At 42.7% G+C, this 15,708-nt stretch overlaps 1 protein-coding gene across 7 annotated transcripts in view; it reads right to left on the reverse strand.

Moving 5' to 3' along the window:
• Positions 1–1,855: 1,855 nt before the first annotated feature.
• The window catches only part of elmod3 (ELMO domain containing 3), a 40,078-nt gene continuing 26,225 nt past the window's right edge, over positions 1,856–15,708 (reverse strand). For all 7 annotated transcript variants that reach the window (XM_033014099.1, XM_033014097.1, XM_033014098.1 and 4 more), the window contains 6 exons: positions 15,057–15,180; positions 14,536–14,658; positions 13,097–13,227; positions 4,509–4,585; positions 3,796–3,923; positions 1,856–2,234 (listed from right to left, as the gene is read on the reverse strand). In XM_033014099.1, the coding sequence (XP_032869990.1) occupies positions 1,999–2,234; positions 3,796–3,923; positions 4,509–4,585; positions 13,097–13,227; positions 14,536–14,658; positions 15,057–15,180 (819 nt within the window). In that variant the 3' untranslated portion in view covers positions 1,856–1,998. The remainder of the gene's footprint in view (positions 2,235–3,795; positions 3,924–4,508; positions 4,586–13,096; positions 13,228–14,535; positions 14,659–15,056; positions 15,181–15,708) is intronic.

A 15,708-nucleotide genomic window follows, 5' to 3' on the forward strand; every position in this document is an offset into this window, starting at 1 on the left:
GTTCCAATAAACAGATAATATCCAGCACAGAAGGATCTCATAGTTCCATTCTGTTTCACCAATCTGTGATGCCTACTTCTACTTTAGCTTATTCCAGATATATTACCAAGATTTTCTAAGGAATCTCAGCAAAGTGCAATATGTGACTGATAAGTGCTAAAGTGCACAATTTGCCCGTCTTTACACATGTTTTATCAACACAGATCTCAGCATTGGCAAATTCCATGCAGCAATCTTCTCCTTTATAACTTCTCGTAAATGAATTCATGGTGGAAACAACAAACTCGGATATGTTTAAACCCTTGTGGTGTTCAAGTACACATATTCCATATACTTTGAATCTAAATTCAAAAGAATCAGACAAAAATTATTTTCTCCTCAAACCAAATATCCCACAAAAGCATCCGCAAAACACTGCATACCATCATACTGAAGCGTTTAATTTACTGCTCGTCAAGAAGAGGATTCACTGCAACCTGTCGGATGCTGGAGAAATGCAATGAAAGCTACAGCTGGAATTTAACCTCAATCACTTCAGAGGTACAGATCAACGAAGGTTCCCCGTCGTGGACAAGTTTTAATAAGTCACAACTAAAGATTTCTGATAACCTAACAGTCCAATTTAGGAGTACATTTAAAACATATTAGAGTACATACATAGAACAAAACAAGGCTAGCAAGTGTTTTCTTGGAAGTTCTAATGTTACTGGTACCATAAACTGATCAGCAATTACACAGGACAGTAGCCGTACCACGTGTCTGATCTAGCACTCACGAGTGTTGAAGGAGGGGAACAGCACACCATAAAAAAATAGATAAAAGCCACACAAGGCTCAACACTCTGCACAGCTGAATAGTTTGCTTGTAAATAAATGTGAAGGTACAGAATATAAAGATGCAAGAATACTCAACGATTGGACCATATGCAGGACTACATGTAACTAGCCTGTCACTTGCAACTATTGATTGGACTTTGTATGAAATTCTAAAACTTTCATGGGTTTGAAGAAGTTTTCAGCTCATTCAGAATCAGTTTTCTATTTGGTGCCTGGCCTACAACTTGCTGACTGAACAAGTACTACAGAATGAGAAAACTGTAGAACCATGTAGGGCTGTCAGGTATTACATGTGTTTTGATCACATCAAATACTTAGGTCAACAAGTTTGTGTGGTTAAGATAGAAATCAGGGTAGGAGAGAACCACCTTGTAATAAGTAGGAAAGAACTGCAGATGCTGGTTTAATTCAAAGGTAGACACACAAAATGCTGGAGTAACTCAGCGGGACAGGCTGCATCTCTGGAGAGAGGGAATGGGTGACGCTTCGGGTCGAGACCGTTCTACAGACTGAAGAAGGGTCTCGACCCAAAACGTCACCCATTCCTTCTCTCCAGAGATGCTGCTTGTCCCACTGAGTTACTCCAGCATTTGTGTCCACCTTGAAATAAGAATCTTTCCATTCAGTTGAATAATATGAACCAAAATCATTTTGCCAACCAGAATAGAGATACAGTGGTATTGCATCTTTAAGCTTTCTGTATTGATACTGACAGCACTAATTCAGATTTAAAGCTAATTAGTGTCACTTAAAAAGTAGAGTTCAAACTATGCCCAGCACAGACCGCATCATTGTTAAAAGGAACTAATATGTTCTTCTCTCCTGAGTAAGGTAATGTTCCAACCGAGGAACAGTTTTAGAAAGGTAGCAGAAAGCTTCTGTGTTCTAGCATTATCTGGAAACAGCACTTGAGTGTTCAAGCTGGAGCAGAACTGATTATATGAGCTAATACAGTACGCCTACAACAATTACACATTTGCAAGCCACTGTTATTAGGAGAAGCCAAGGTTCTACTGCACTTACGTTGTTGTGTATGTTTAATGCCAGCATTGCATAATGTCCAGTACATGAGTAGTGCATGCCATAGTCGTGAAACCTTCAGATGTCACATCCCTGCCATGTGGTGATGCCGATTATCTTTCCCAATCACTCACACCTAGTTTCAGATTAGCCGCACCTCACCCTCAGACTCTGGCTCTGGCTCCAGCTCACACACGCCCATAAAATTAATCTCTTTGGTGTTTGCAGCCGACGTGGGTTTTAGCCTCATCCCAGCGTGGTTAGCACTGAGGGACACTTTGTCCGTGAGTAGGACCATCCCATTCTGACGCTCCATCAAGTATGTTTCCAACTTTTTCAGCAGTTGCTTTGGATTCTTTTTGGCAAACGTTTCAACCTCTGCAAGGAAATATGACAGATATCTTGTATTCACAAAATAGTGAAAGGTGACATGGAATTTCCAATGGCAATGTTGAACAACATGGTTTCATATCAGTTTCACTGCATTTTAATTGGATGCACCCGGGGCAAATTGGATGACTGGGCAAAATATATTGCTCATATTTGTTTGAAACCAACTTTTCATCTTTAATTTGGCTTTTCCCTTATCTCCCATGGGAAACAATGTTTTACAGTCAAATGCTTCCAAAACCATGTTATGCACAAATATTAGTCAGAGAATCAGTCATGCAGCATGGTAACAGACTTGTCAATTTGGCTGCCTTGATTCCATTTGCTTATGTTTGGTGCACATCCCTCTAAACCTTTCCTATCCATATGCCTGACTAATTGTCTTTTAAACATTGTTATGTACCTGCTTCTGCAACTTCCCCTGGCAGCTCCTTCCAAATACATACCACCCTCAGATCCTTGTAAATCTTTCCCTTCTCACCTTAAACCTATGCCCATTAGTTGTAAACTCCCATACCCTGGGAGAAAAAAAACTGATCATTCACCATATCTACACCCCTCATAATTTTACATTCAGCCTCCTATGCTCCATGAAAAAAAAGATCCTAGCCTATCCAGCCGTTCCCAATAACGCAAGTTCCTCAGTTCTAGTGTTGTGAATCTTTTCTACACCTTTAGAAAGGATATCATGAAGCCAGGCAACCAGGACTGCAGATAATTCTGTGCCTGGTCTCACCTACGACTTGTAAAGTTGTAACATGGCATCCCAGCTCCTGTACGCATCGACCTGACTGATAAAGGCAAGTGTCTTCTTCAGGTAAATTCCTTCTTCAGCACCTTGTCTGTGTCTCCACTTTCAGGGAACTATTTATATGTACACTTAGATCTCTCCATTCTACACTTTCCAGGTCCTACCACTGATTGCATAACTCTAGCCCAGGTTTAACTTGCCAAAATGCAACACCTTGCACTGGTCAGAGTTAAATTCCATCTGCCATCCTTGGCCGACTTCCCCAGATTTTGTTGTAATCTTAGTGTGTGATTCCGTTGTAATCTTACCCTGTTCACTGTCCACTATACCACCAACATTGGTGCTATCTGCAAACTTACTAACCATGTTAACAACACTGTCATCCAAAAGATTAGTAAAGATGACAAACAACAGTGGACCCAGCATCAACCGCTGTGGCACACAATTGGTCATAGGCCTCCAAATCTGAAAAAAACCCCACCATAACCACCCTCGGACTCCTTTGCCAAGCTAATTTTGTATCCAAGTGACTAGGTCACGGTGGAACCCATATGATCACAACTTCCAGACACATCTAGAGTTCATGGAGACAACGTCCACCACCATCTCCCCATCAATCCTCCTCATCACTTCACAAATCTCAATCAAATTTGTCAGATACGATTCACCAAGCCATGCTGACTATACCTCATATTTTAGGAGTAAGATGCGAGGACTGGTGGGATAATCTAATGTTTCCCTGACCTAACACAATATAATGTTCAACGGATTTCACAAAAAATGCATGAAATTTCTCACCTTTAAGAACAAATCCTGAATCACTGATGGTTTTGTGCTGTGTTTTCCAAATCTGATAAAGATGCAGGAATGCTGCCACGTAGAAATCATTCAGGACTGCAATCACTTGCTGTCTTCGATTACATTCTCTGCCACAAAACACACACACTATGTAGAACACACCCAACACTTTACATGGTTAGAATAATCCTCTTTCAGAGCACAGTAGAGCCAAATCTTTCACTATTTTCCCTCCAACTTTATTTTTGTCTCCTATCCCACTTATTCTACCATTCAGGCAGACAGACATCCACGCCTCTTGCTATTGAGGCAGGGACTGTTGACCGTGTCTCTGGAATTTGTCTGTCCCATTATCTAGCTTTTGGAAAGGGAAGCCCTTTGCACCCAAGATGCCTGCAAAGTGAGCCATGTATATTTTCACTGCGTCTTCCTCGTAGGTTGAAGAAACTTTATAACCTACGCACAAATGAAGAGTCCATGGTTAACTTCTTGAAATACAATGACTATACAATTAAAAGTCGACACACAGTCATTCTCAAATGATAAATCTTAATGTTTCGGGCCCCAAAGGTTTATTTATTTGGGGTGATATGGAAGACGAGGAAAAATTTAATCTGCTCCCCAAATAAATCATTTTCTTTGTGCTTATGGTTGTCTTCACACTACTCAGTCAATACTCAGGTTAAATTAGCATCATGTTCTGAGTCACCTACTTGGATAGACATTCTTCCCTCAGAGCCTGGATAGCGATTCTGGTGATATTAATGGACATCAGACAGAAAGGGAAATTCTGAAATAAAAAGCAAAATGTTATGTTGTCAGAACATAACTCTGTTGAGGAGATATTGTAGAACATTGACTGAGGAACCAATATGATCAACAGTTCTCTCACAAATATGAAGATCAAAATGGGTCTGAAGTTTGTTCAGAGGGTAATTTTATTCAATAACAAGAGTATGTACTAAAAGTCAGAGTCATAAAGTCAGAGTGATACAGTGTGGAAACAGGCCCTTCTGCCCAACTCGCCCACACCGGCCAACAATGTCCCAGCTACACTAGTCCCACTTGCCTGCGCTTGGTCCATAATCCTCCAAACCCGTCCTATCCCTGTACCTGTCCAACTGTTTCTTAAACGATGGGATAGTCCCAGCGTCAACTACCTCCTCTGGCAGCTTGTTCTCTGGCACCCACCACCCTTTGTGTAAAAAAGTTACCCCACAGATTCCTATTAAATTTTTCCCCTTCACCTTAAACCTACGTCCTCTGGTCCACACTTTACCTACTCTGGGCAAGAGACTCTGCATCTACCCAATCTATTCCTCTCATGATTTTAAACAAATCAGCTACAGATTTTATATTAAAAAATACTAACGCTAAAAAAAAATCAAGACATTCACCATCCAAAAGAAATTCCAAGATTTTTATGTGCAGATTCTTTGTTAAAACTTAAGTAGAATGTTTTTGTTCACTCCAGTTTTCCATGTGCATGAGTGTACACGTTTGTAATTGCAGAAAATAAAAGTTAATTGTGCAGAAGGCATGGGTAGAATATCAGATGGCGAATAGGAAAGAGTTGTCACAAATGGGTATTTATCTAATTGGCAAGATGCAATGAGTGGTGTGCCATGGAATTAGATTTTAAATCTCAACTTTTTATAATTAATTTGACTTCAATGCACCACCAAAAGGCATGATTGTTGAGATTGCCAACGACAACTAGAAAAGCACAGAACTAAGTTGCAGAAAGGATAAAAGAAAACCACAAAGAAAAATTGACATTAGAAGACGACAAAGAAAATAATTTCGAAATAGTTGTGCTACAACGAGATTGTTGGTTTGTTTTTCCCCCACAGCATTTTCAAGAACAGGTCTTTTTAATAACTAAAAGGACACAAAGTGTCCAGCACTGTATCGTATTGTGTAAACCAACATCTGCAGTTCCTTGTTTCTACATTTTGATCTCTTTTTAACAGCTACAAGTTTATTGTTTTTTCCACCAGCTAAAAATATATATCACTGCACCAGCCACTAGAAGTGATTGTTTGTCAATTACAATGACTACCCGCAGTGAAACTAGCCACTGTGTTCTTAAAGTCTAATTACTGTGGGGTGGTTACATGGAATCTATTTCTTCACACCCCCCCCCCCCTTTCCCCGAGACTGTTTTTTAATGCAAGACTGCCTTTTTTTCTGTTCATAAATTTCCAAAGTAACTTCTAAGTGGTTGTCAAGTTTTTGATGGAAAATAGTGTTACACCGATTTGGTCCGTACAAATAGTGCTCTCTAACGCATCAATAACATTATACCGAATTAGATACGTGTTATAGCAGAACTACCTACACAGTAGAGGAGGTTGTGAAATTGCCTATTTTGGCCCAAAAAATAATAAAACCCATCTAATCTAAATGGTGAGAGTATAGAACTCAGAAGCAGATGGATGTGGGTATCGATTGCATGCTCCAGTAGGCTGATATATTCAAATAATTATGGAAGTTAATAGAATGTCATTGTTTAATACTAGATAAATTGAATATAGATGGAGGAATATGCTAGTTATATAAAGCATTGGTGAGAATACAACTGTAATACTGTGTGCAGTTTTGATCTCCTTATTCAAGGACGGAGATTAGAATTAGAATTAGATTCCTTTATTGTCATTCAGACCTTTTGGTCTGAACGAAATTATGTTGCCTGCAGTCATACACAGAACCAATAAAAACAAAACATACAATAAACACAAATTAAACATCCACCACAGTGAGTTCACCAAGCACATCCTCACTGTGATGGAGGCAAAGTCTTAGTCTCCGTCTCTTCTCTCCTTGTTCTCCCTCTGCGCTGAGGCGATCGATCCAGGCCGGAGATGCCGCCCTCCAGTCCAGCGGACCTCCGTGGTGATGTCGCCGCCGCCGAAAGCCGGAACGCCGCCCCAGCTCCAGGCCGCCGCCCCAGCTCCGGGTCCCGCAGTCTCTGCTCCGGGCCGCCGCACCAGCTCCGGGTCCCGCAGTCTCCGCTCCGGCCGCCGCCCCAGCTCCGGGTCCCGCAGTCTCCGCTCCGGCCGCCGCCCCAGCTCCGGGTCCCGCAGTCTCCGCTCCGGGCCGCCGCCCCAGCTCCGGGCCGCCGCCCCAGCTCCGGGCAGCCGCCCCAGCTCCGGGCAGCCGCCCCAGCTCCGGGCAGCCGCCCCAGCTCCGGGCAGCCGCCCCAGCTCCAGGCCACTGCCCCAGCTCTGGGTCCCGCAGTCTCAGCTCCGAGCCCCGCTGCATCAGCTCCAGGCCGCCGCCGAATGCCAGAACGCCGCACCAGCAAGTCGGGCCACCGCTGCCTCAGCCCCGAAGACGGCCAGCCTCTCGTTGGTAAGTCCTGGCTGGCTCTGCCTCCGGAGCCTCGGGGTCAGTCGCAGGCTGGAGGCCGCCAGCTCCGCCATTAGGTCTCAGCGCAGACGGAGGCAGAGAAGGGGGATACGACACGAAAAAGTCGTATCCCCCTTCTCTGTAGAAATAGCCGGGGCTATGACAGAAATATTGTAGAAATAGCCGGGGCTGTGACAGAAATATTTCAAATGTCATTAGAAACGCGAATAGTCCCCGAGGATTGGCGTACTGCGCATGTTGTTCCATTGTTTAAAAAGGGTTCTAAGAGTAAACCTAGCAATTATAGACCTGTTAGTTTGACTTCAGTGGTGGGCAAATTAATGGAAAAGATACGTAGAGATAATATATATAAGCATCTGGATAAACAGGGTCTGATTAGGAACAGTCAACATGGATTTGTGCCTGGAAGGTCATGTTTGACTAATCTTCTTGAATTTTTTGAAGAGGTTACTAGGGAAATTGACGAGGGTAAAGCAGTGGATGTTGTCTATATGGACTTTAGTAAGGCCTTTGACAAGGTTCCTCATGGAAGGTTGGTTAAGAAGGTTAAACTGTTGGGTATAAATGCAGGAATAGCAAGATGGATTCAGCAGTGGCTGAATGGGAGAAGCCAGAGGGTAATGGTGGATGGCTGTTTGTCGGGTTGGAGGCAGGTGACTAGTGGGGTGCCTCAGGGATCTGTGTTGGGTCCTTTGTTGTTTGTCATGTACATCAATGATCTGGATGAAGGGGTGGTAAATTGGATTAGTAAGTATGCAGATGATACCAAGATAGGGGGTGTTGTGGATAATGAAGAGGATTTCCAAAGTCTACAGAGTGATTTAGGCCATTTAGAAAAATGGGCTGAAAGATGGCAGATGGAGTTTAATGCTGATAAATGTGAGGTGTTACACCTTGGCAGGACAAATCAAAATAGGACGTACATGATAAATGGTAGGGAATTGAAGAATACAGTTGAACAGAGGGATCTGGGAATAACCGTGCATAGTTCCTTGAAGGTGGAATCTCATATAGATAGGGTGGTAAAGAAAGCTTTTGGTATACTAGCCTTTATAAATCAGAGCATTGAGTATAGAAGCTGGGATGTAATGTTAAAATTGTACAAGGCATTAGTGAGACCAAATCTGGAGTATGGTGTACAATTTTGGTCGCCCAATTATAGGAAGGATGTCAACAAAATAGAGAGAGTAGAGGAGATTTACTAGAATGTTGCCTGGGTTTCAACAACTAAGTTACAGAGATAGGTTGAATAAGTTAGGTCTTTATTCTCTGGAGCGCAGAAGGTTAAGGGGGGACTTGATAGAGGTCTTTAAAATGATGAGAGGGATAGACAGAGTTGATGTGATCAAGCTTTTCCCTTTGAGAATAGGGAAGATTCAAACAAGAGGACATGACTTCAGAATTAAGGGACAGAAGTTTAGGGGTAACATGAGGGGGAACTTCTTTACTCAGAGAGTGGGAGCGGTGTGGAATGAGCTTCCAGTGGAAGTGGTGGCGGCAGGTTCGTTGGTATCATTTAAGAATAAATTGGATAGGCATATGGATGAGAAGGGAATGGAGGGTTATGGTATGAGTGCAGGCAGGTGGGACTAAGGGAAAAAATTGTTCGGCGCGGACTTGTAGGGCCGAGATGGCCTGTTTCCGTGCTGTAATTGTTATATGTTATATGTTATATGTTATAAAGTCGCATTCCCCCGAAGGAAGAGACAGAACATGTTTCACCCCCACCCCCTAACACAACCCAACAAACTAAAACTTAACCAAAACAAGACAAAAAAAACAACAGAAAAAAGTAAAGGCAGACGGACTGCAGGCGAGCCGCAGCTCGTGTTCATCCTAAATGGTAGTTCTAAATTATAGCAGTGTATTAGCAGTGCAAATGAGGTTTGCCTGATTAGTACCCAGAATTCAGGTTATTTTATGAGAAAAGGGCTGAACTGGCTAGGCTTGTAACTACAGGTACTAAAGTTTACAACGAAGGGAATGCAAGAATCTGAGAGATCTTGATAGGATGAACACGAGAGGGTGTTTCTTATTGATGGAGAATCTAGAACTAGGGACAATTGTTTACAAACAAATGCCCACTTAAGACATGAATGAGACAAGATATTTTCCCTTGGAGGGCATAGTCTTTGAAATACTCTTCCACAAAGGGTGGTGGAAGCGGAATAGAGATTTTAAGGCAGAAATAAAGAGATTATTGGTGAGCAAGGGGAATAAATGATCATTGTTGAGGTAATCGTAAGGTGGCAAGAGTCAAGAATGTTTTATTGTCATATGTCCCGGATGGGACAATGAAATTCTTACTTGCTGCAGCACAACACAATATGTGAATATGTAAACATAGTACATAACGGGGTAAGAGAAAAAAAAAGTTCAATAAATAATAAATATGGTACAATAATAATATAGTATTTTGCAGTTCAGAGCTCAGAGCTTATTCGTTGTTGTGTTTAATAGCCTGATGGCTGTAGGGAAGAAGCTGTTCCTGAGCCTGGACGTTACAGTTTTCAGGCTCCTATACCTTCTTCCTGATGGCAATGGTGAAATAAGTGTAGATGAGATGAGACATGGAGTTGAGGTTACAATAAGATCAGTCCAGATATTTTTGAATTACAGCACAGGCTTGAGGAAGTGTACATTTGGAATATTGTGAGCAATTTTGGGTACCATATCTGAGGAAGGATGTGCTGGCTCTGGAGAGGATGATCCCAGGAATGAGTAGGTTAACCTATGATGAGCGTTTGTCAGCACTGGGCCTGTACTCGTTGGAGTTTAGAAGAATGATAGTGGACCTCATTGAAACATATAGAATAGTGAAGGGCTTGGATAGAGAGGATGTGGAGAGGATGTTTCCACCAGTGGGGGAGGCTAGGACTAGAGGTCATAGCCTCAGAATTAAAGGACGTTCTTTTAAGAAGATAAGGATAAATTTATTTCGTCAGAGGGTTGTGAATCTGCGGAATTCTTTGCCACAGAAGGCTGTAGAGACCAAGTTATTTTTAAGGCAGAGATAGATTTTTGATTAGTACAGATGTCAGAGGTTATGCAGAATGCAGGAGAAAGGGGTTAGGGGAGAGATAGATCAGCCATGATTGAATAGCGGTGTAGACTTGATGGGCCAAATGGCATAATTCTACTCCTACCCTTATGACTCCAACAAAATATGAATTTGAAGTTTTCCTGCTCTCTCCTTTACTAAAGTTGCTCTCTTTGTCTGTAGGTTCAGGTCCAGCAGGCACCCTTGAGCACCTCACCAGAATAATTAGGTCTTTCTTCATGCATTCTGAGGTGCTAATGCTGTGAAACAGCCGCTCAAACTAACGGAGGAAACCGCAAGGGGCATCGACACATTGATGCGAATGTATTGAATCGAAGGAATAATATTTGTAAAGATATTTCAGGTCAAGTCAAGTCTATTGTCATCTGCCCATGTACAGTGAGGTACAGGTACAATGAAAATCTAGCTTGCATCTGCATCACAAGTACAGATTCAAACGCAAAAAAAAATAATCATAAATTACACGATCTAAAAGAAAAACAACCATGCCAAAACCAAGACACGAGTGCAAAAAATTAATTAGAAAAAAAATTAGGTGGACCCTAGTCTTCCGTTGTCAAGGTAGGATTAAGGTTCAGCGGGTTGGTTCACAAACCAAATTTATTTAGAGTCATACAGCACTGAAAAAGGCCTTTGGCCCTAATTTCCAATGCCAACCAAAATTCCCCATCCAAAGCAGTCCCAACTGCCCACATTAGGCCCATATCCCTCTAAACCTTTCCTATCCATGAACCTGTCCAAATGTTACAGTACCTACCTCAACTATCTCTTCCGGCAGCTTGTTCCATATACCCACCATTCTGTGTGTAAAAAGGTTGCCCTACAGATTCCTATTAAATCTCTTCTCTCTCACCTGAAACCTCTGTCCCTCGATCCCCCTTTTCTGGGTAAAATACAAATTTTTTTATATACTTCTGGTAAGATCACCCTCACCGTCCTGTACTCCAAGGAATAAAATCCTAGCATGCCCAATAGCCCAGGCCCTCGTCTTGGCAAAATTCTCGTAAATCTTCTCTGCATTCCTACAGCAGGTTCAACTGTGTATATATCATGAATACAGTACATTTTTGAACCTGCTGTTTGAACAGCAGGTTCAACAAAACTGAACACATTATTTCAAATGCAGCCTCATCAATGTCCTCGATCCCTCTGCTCTCCAACACTCCCCAGGGCCCTGCCATTCACTGTGAAGGTCCTGCTCTGCTTTGAAGCCAAAATACAACACCTCACACTTATCTGCATTAAACTCCATTAACCATTCTTCAGCCCACTTACTCAACTGATCAAGATCCTGTTGTAACTTTTGATAACTATCTTCACTATCTACAATACCACCCACTTTAGTGTCATCTGTAAACTTACTAATCAAGCCTTGTACATTCACATCCAAATCATGGATTTAAACCACAAACAGCAATGAGCCCAGCACCGATCCCTGAAGCACAGGGATTCAGGCTCCAGTCCGAAAAACACCATCACCCTCTGGTTCCTTTCATGAAGCCAATTCTCTATCCAGTCCGCTACCTCTCCCTCAACCCCAGGCGATATGACCTTCCATGCAGAACTTTATCAAATGCCTAATCAATATAGACAATGTCTACCTTTTTGGTTGTAGGCCCCCCTCGGTCATGACTGACCATGGGTGATACATCCTAGTTGTTGGCTGCTTGCTCCAAACCTCGGCTAGAGCAGCAGGTGATGTGTGGTCGGATGCAAGCCTGGGCGATGTCATATGGAGGACTGGCTATTGCCCATGCAGCACGTCCCCCCTCTCCACGTCCAAAGGAACAGCAGGGCGCTTACAGTTTGGCACCAGCTCCGTCGCAGGAGCTGCCAGAGCGAGGATGTAGAGAATGACAAACAGTCTTAGGGGTCCGACTCCGGATTTTCTTGAGGTTTACTCCTGGAGCCTTTTCTAGGACTGGATATGGCCACAAGGCAGTGGAGGTTTTAAATCAGTTTTCCCTCTCCGAGATGGACTACCTTCCCAGGCTGACGAGCCCCATCTGCCCGAGACTTGTGGGGGCAGGAGCGTCTACCTGCAGGTCTATAGCACCTGCCCACTTCTTCAGAAAACATTGCTGTGTATACCATATATTGAATACAGTATATTTTTGAAATTAAGCAAAATCTTAGCCTGACCTCTGAATGCTGAGAAAGCAGCGAACAAAGCATAGCACCATGGTAAGCCTCAGCCTTCTTAAATGATGGCCACACATTCCTTCCAGCAGAGCATTAGTCTGCGTTAAAACTTCCTTCCCTGGTCTTGAGCACTAACCCAGCACAGCAGCTTTTACAATTATCCTCCTGATATTAGCTAACTCACCACAGGTGTGGTGTGGAAACATCAGCCCACAGACGTCTGTAAAACAGCTTGTCAAAACTTCCTATTCTTAAGGCCACATTGACGGCTCAATCAAAATTCTATTGTGCATGCAAAGTCTTCAGGCACATGCCTCAAACACAGTCGAAGGTTTGGAATAGGGAGAGGGGGAAATTTGCCGAGGCACATAATATTAAAGTGAACATTAATACGCGAGCTACAAGCCCCTTCTCCCACCTACAGCAAGATCCTTTCCCTATGCACTCCCCTTTCCTTTTACCTCCCCCCCCCCCCAGCACACGATCTTCCCAACCCCAGTTTACAATTTCCCTTCTCCACAATGGTGAGTGGGCAGAACAAATGTTCTGTGCGTATTTAATCATGCAATGGCCTGATCTGATCTACTGGGCTGCATGAATATCGTACCGTGGAGGAACTTGACACTGCCCCTCGCGCAACTTTAACATGATTTTTTTTTTATGAACACTGGGATGCCTCAACCTTACTGGACTTTAAGCTGTTAAAATGTGCGAGCATTAACTAACTTGTGTCGGATGGTGTGACAGTTTGTAGATGTCACGAGCCAAAGGTAGAGTCTGCAGGTCCATCACCATATATAAAGTGTGCATCAGGCCAAGGAACCCGGTCCCACGCAGGTCAGTCCCTGGATCTTCACCTAGTCAAATAAAATGTGGTAGATGTGAACTTCTTCACCATTCTACTTTGGTTCACAACTAAATGTCGACACATTTTTCTCAACTTTTCTTTCGACACACTTTGAATAAAGAAAAAGCAAACGTACTCGCACAACGCAGCCAATTTTACATGGTTTATCTATTTCCAACTATACTGCACCTACACACTTAACAGTGTTACTTATAATACTATTATTGCTGCACAGCGCAACCCCAGTGTTGCAATCCCTTATACCACACACTTTATGACACTTAATATCACCAACCAAAAGCTTAGTTGCACATTTTCCATGCACATTTTCACTATTTATCTTATTGGAAATTTAAACTCCTATACTGGTGTAGACAATCACTTACATAGGGAATAGATAGGGTAAATGCAGATTATTTTACCCAAAAGTCAAGAGTGTTTTATTGTCATATGTCCCAGATAGAACAATGAAATTCTTATTTGCTGCAGCACAACAGAATATGTAATCATAATAAATAGACAATAGACAATAGGTGCAGGAGTAGGCCATTCGGCTCTTCGAGCCAGCACCGCCATTCAATGTGATCGTGGCTAATCATTCCCAATCAGTGCCCCATTCCTGCCTTCTCCCCATATCCCCTGACTATCTAGCTCTCTCTTGAAAGCATCCAGAGAACCTGCCTCCACCGCCCTCTGAGGCAGAGAATTCCACAGACTCGCAACTCTCTGTGCCAGAGAAGGTCGTTGAGGCAGGTACTACAACAGTATTTAATAGACACTTGGATGGATACAAGTATAGGAAAGGTTTATAGGAATATGCACCAAACCCAGGCAAATGGGACTAGCTTGGACGAGTGAAGCCAACGGGCCTATTTCTATGCTGTGTGAAGCTCCCCACCATTTGGGTCATACTTTGGGAATACATCCCTTAATAAACACCAGCCCGTCGCACTGGTAATGCTGTAACTTATATTCATACAGCATGGACGCAGGCCCTTCGGCCCATTTGCCTATGCCGACCAAGATGCTCTGTCTATACTAGTCCCATATGCCCGCGTTGGTCCATATTCTTCTGAACCTTTCCGATCCGTGCACCTGTCCAAATGTCTTTTAAATGTTTTATAGTACCTTGCCTCAACTAACTTCTCTGGCAGCTCGTTCCATACACCTACCACCATCTGTGTGCAGCAGTTGCCACTCAGGTTCCTATTAAATATTTCCCCTCTCACCTTAAACCAATGTCCTTTGGTTCTTGATTCCCCTATTCTACCGTGCATTTTCCTTATGGAAACTATTAAAGCGGTTTGTTTCTTGTTACCTTGAAATCCTAGTTGTTCCCAGTGTGTGCCATATCTTGCAGAGTCAAATTTTGCCCCCGTCAGTTTTTTGTAAATTGTCTGCAAAACTCGAATGTGAACTTTCTGATTGTTGTCCAGGGAACCTGCATCGTAAAATATATACAGTTTAACAATATTAATAATTATTAAAAATACATCATGTGGAATGTTTAGTCCTCCATTTGAAACTACACCTAGCGAATCCACATGTTTTACACCTATGGACAAGTTTGAGCTACTCAATCATCCAATAATAATAGACAACTTTGTTAACCCACGACTCAATATACATTAATTTCTGCTAATCCAGTACTTGGTACCCACAAGCTAATTCGTTAAGGAGTCTTAAGATTTTTAGGTATTTGGGAATGTTTAGCTAGGGTTTTGCTTAAAAGTGTAAAACACTCAGTATCATGTATATATCTAGTTGCTAAAATATTCAATGTATGAGAGGAAAGGTTCATCTTCTTTCATATTCAATTATACTGCTTGCTATACTCACACTGGGCAATGGCAAATACCAGATCCCGTTCTTCCTGTAACTCCTTGTGCAACCGTGGAGGACCAAAAAGAAAATGGGTGATGGCAGAAAACCCGGTCCTACGTACAATTGGCTGGATGTTCTTCTGCAAGTACAAAGAAAAAATGGCCAGGGTTGTCCACGAGAACTTAAAAGATCCCGCCACATTTCAAATACTCCACTTTTTACGCCAAGCCCTCTAAATCTCTGTAACACCCGACCAACTTACCCTGAATTTGATGATAAGTCAAGACTTGAGTAACTGCCTTTAGACTAAATGCATGTGAGTCATTACCCTAATCAATTTGTATTTCATGCATTTGAGCATTCTTCCCTAACGGAGAAGGAACACCTTCAGGACATCACCTTCAGGACAATCAGGAGGCAGCTCAAACGACGGTGAAGCATCACTGCGTGACGAGCTCAATGCGTTCTACGATAGGGAGAACACTGATGTGCCTCCCTGAGCCCGCATTCGCCCTGACGGTATTATAGTCAGTCTCAGAGGCCGACGTCAGAAGGTCTCTGCTCATCCCTCTGCAATTAGATCCTCGACTTCCTCATCCACAGACCAGTCTGTTCGAATTGGTGGAAACACTTAATCCTCAGTAACAGTTAGCACGGGAGCACCTCA

Source organism: Amblyraja radiata, chromosome 39 (genome assembly GCF_010909765.2).
Source record: "Amblyraja radiata isolate CabotCenter1 chromosome 39, sAmbRad1.1.pri, whole genome shotgun sequence".
NCBI lineage: Eukaryota > Metazoa > Chordata > Chondrichthyes > Rajiformes > Rajidae > Amblyraja > Amblyraja radiata.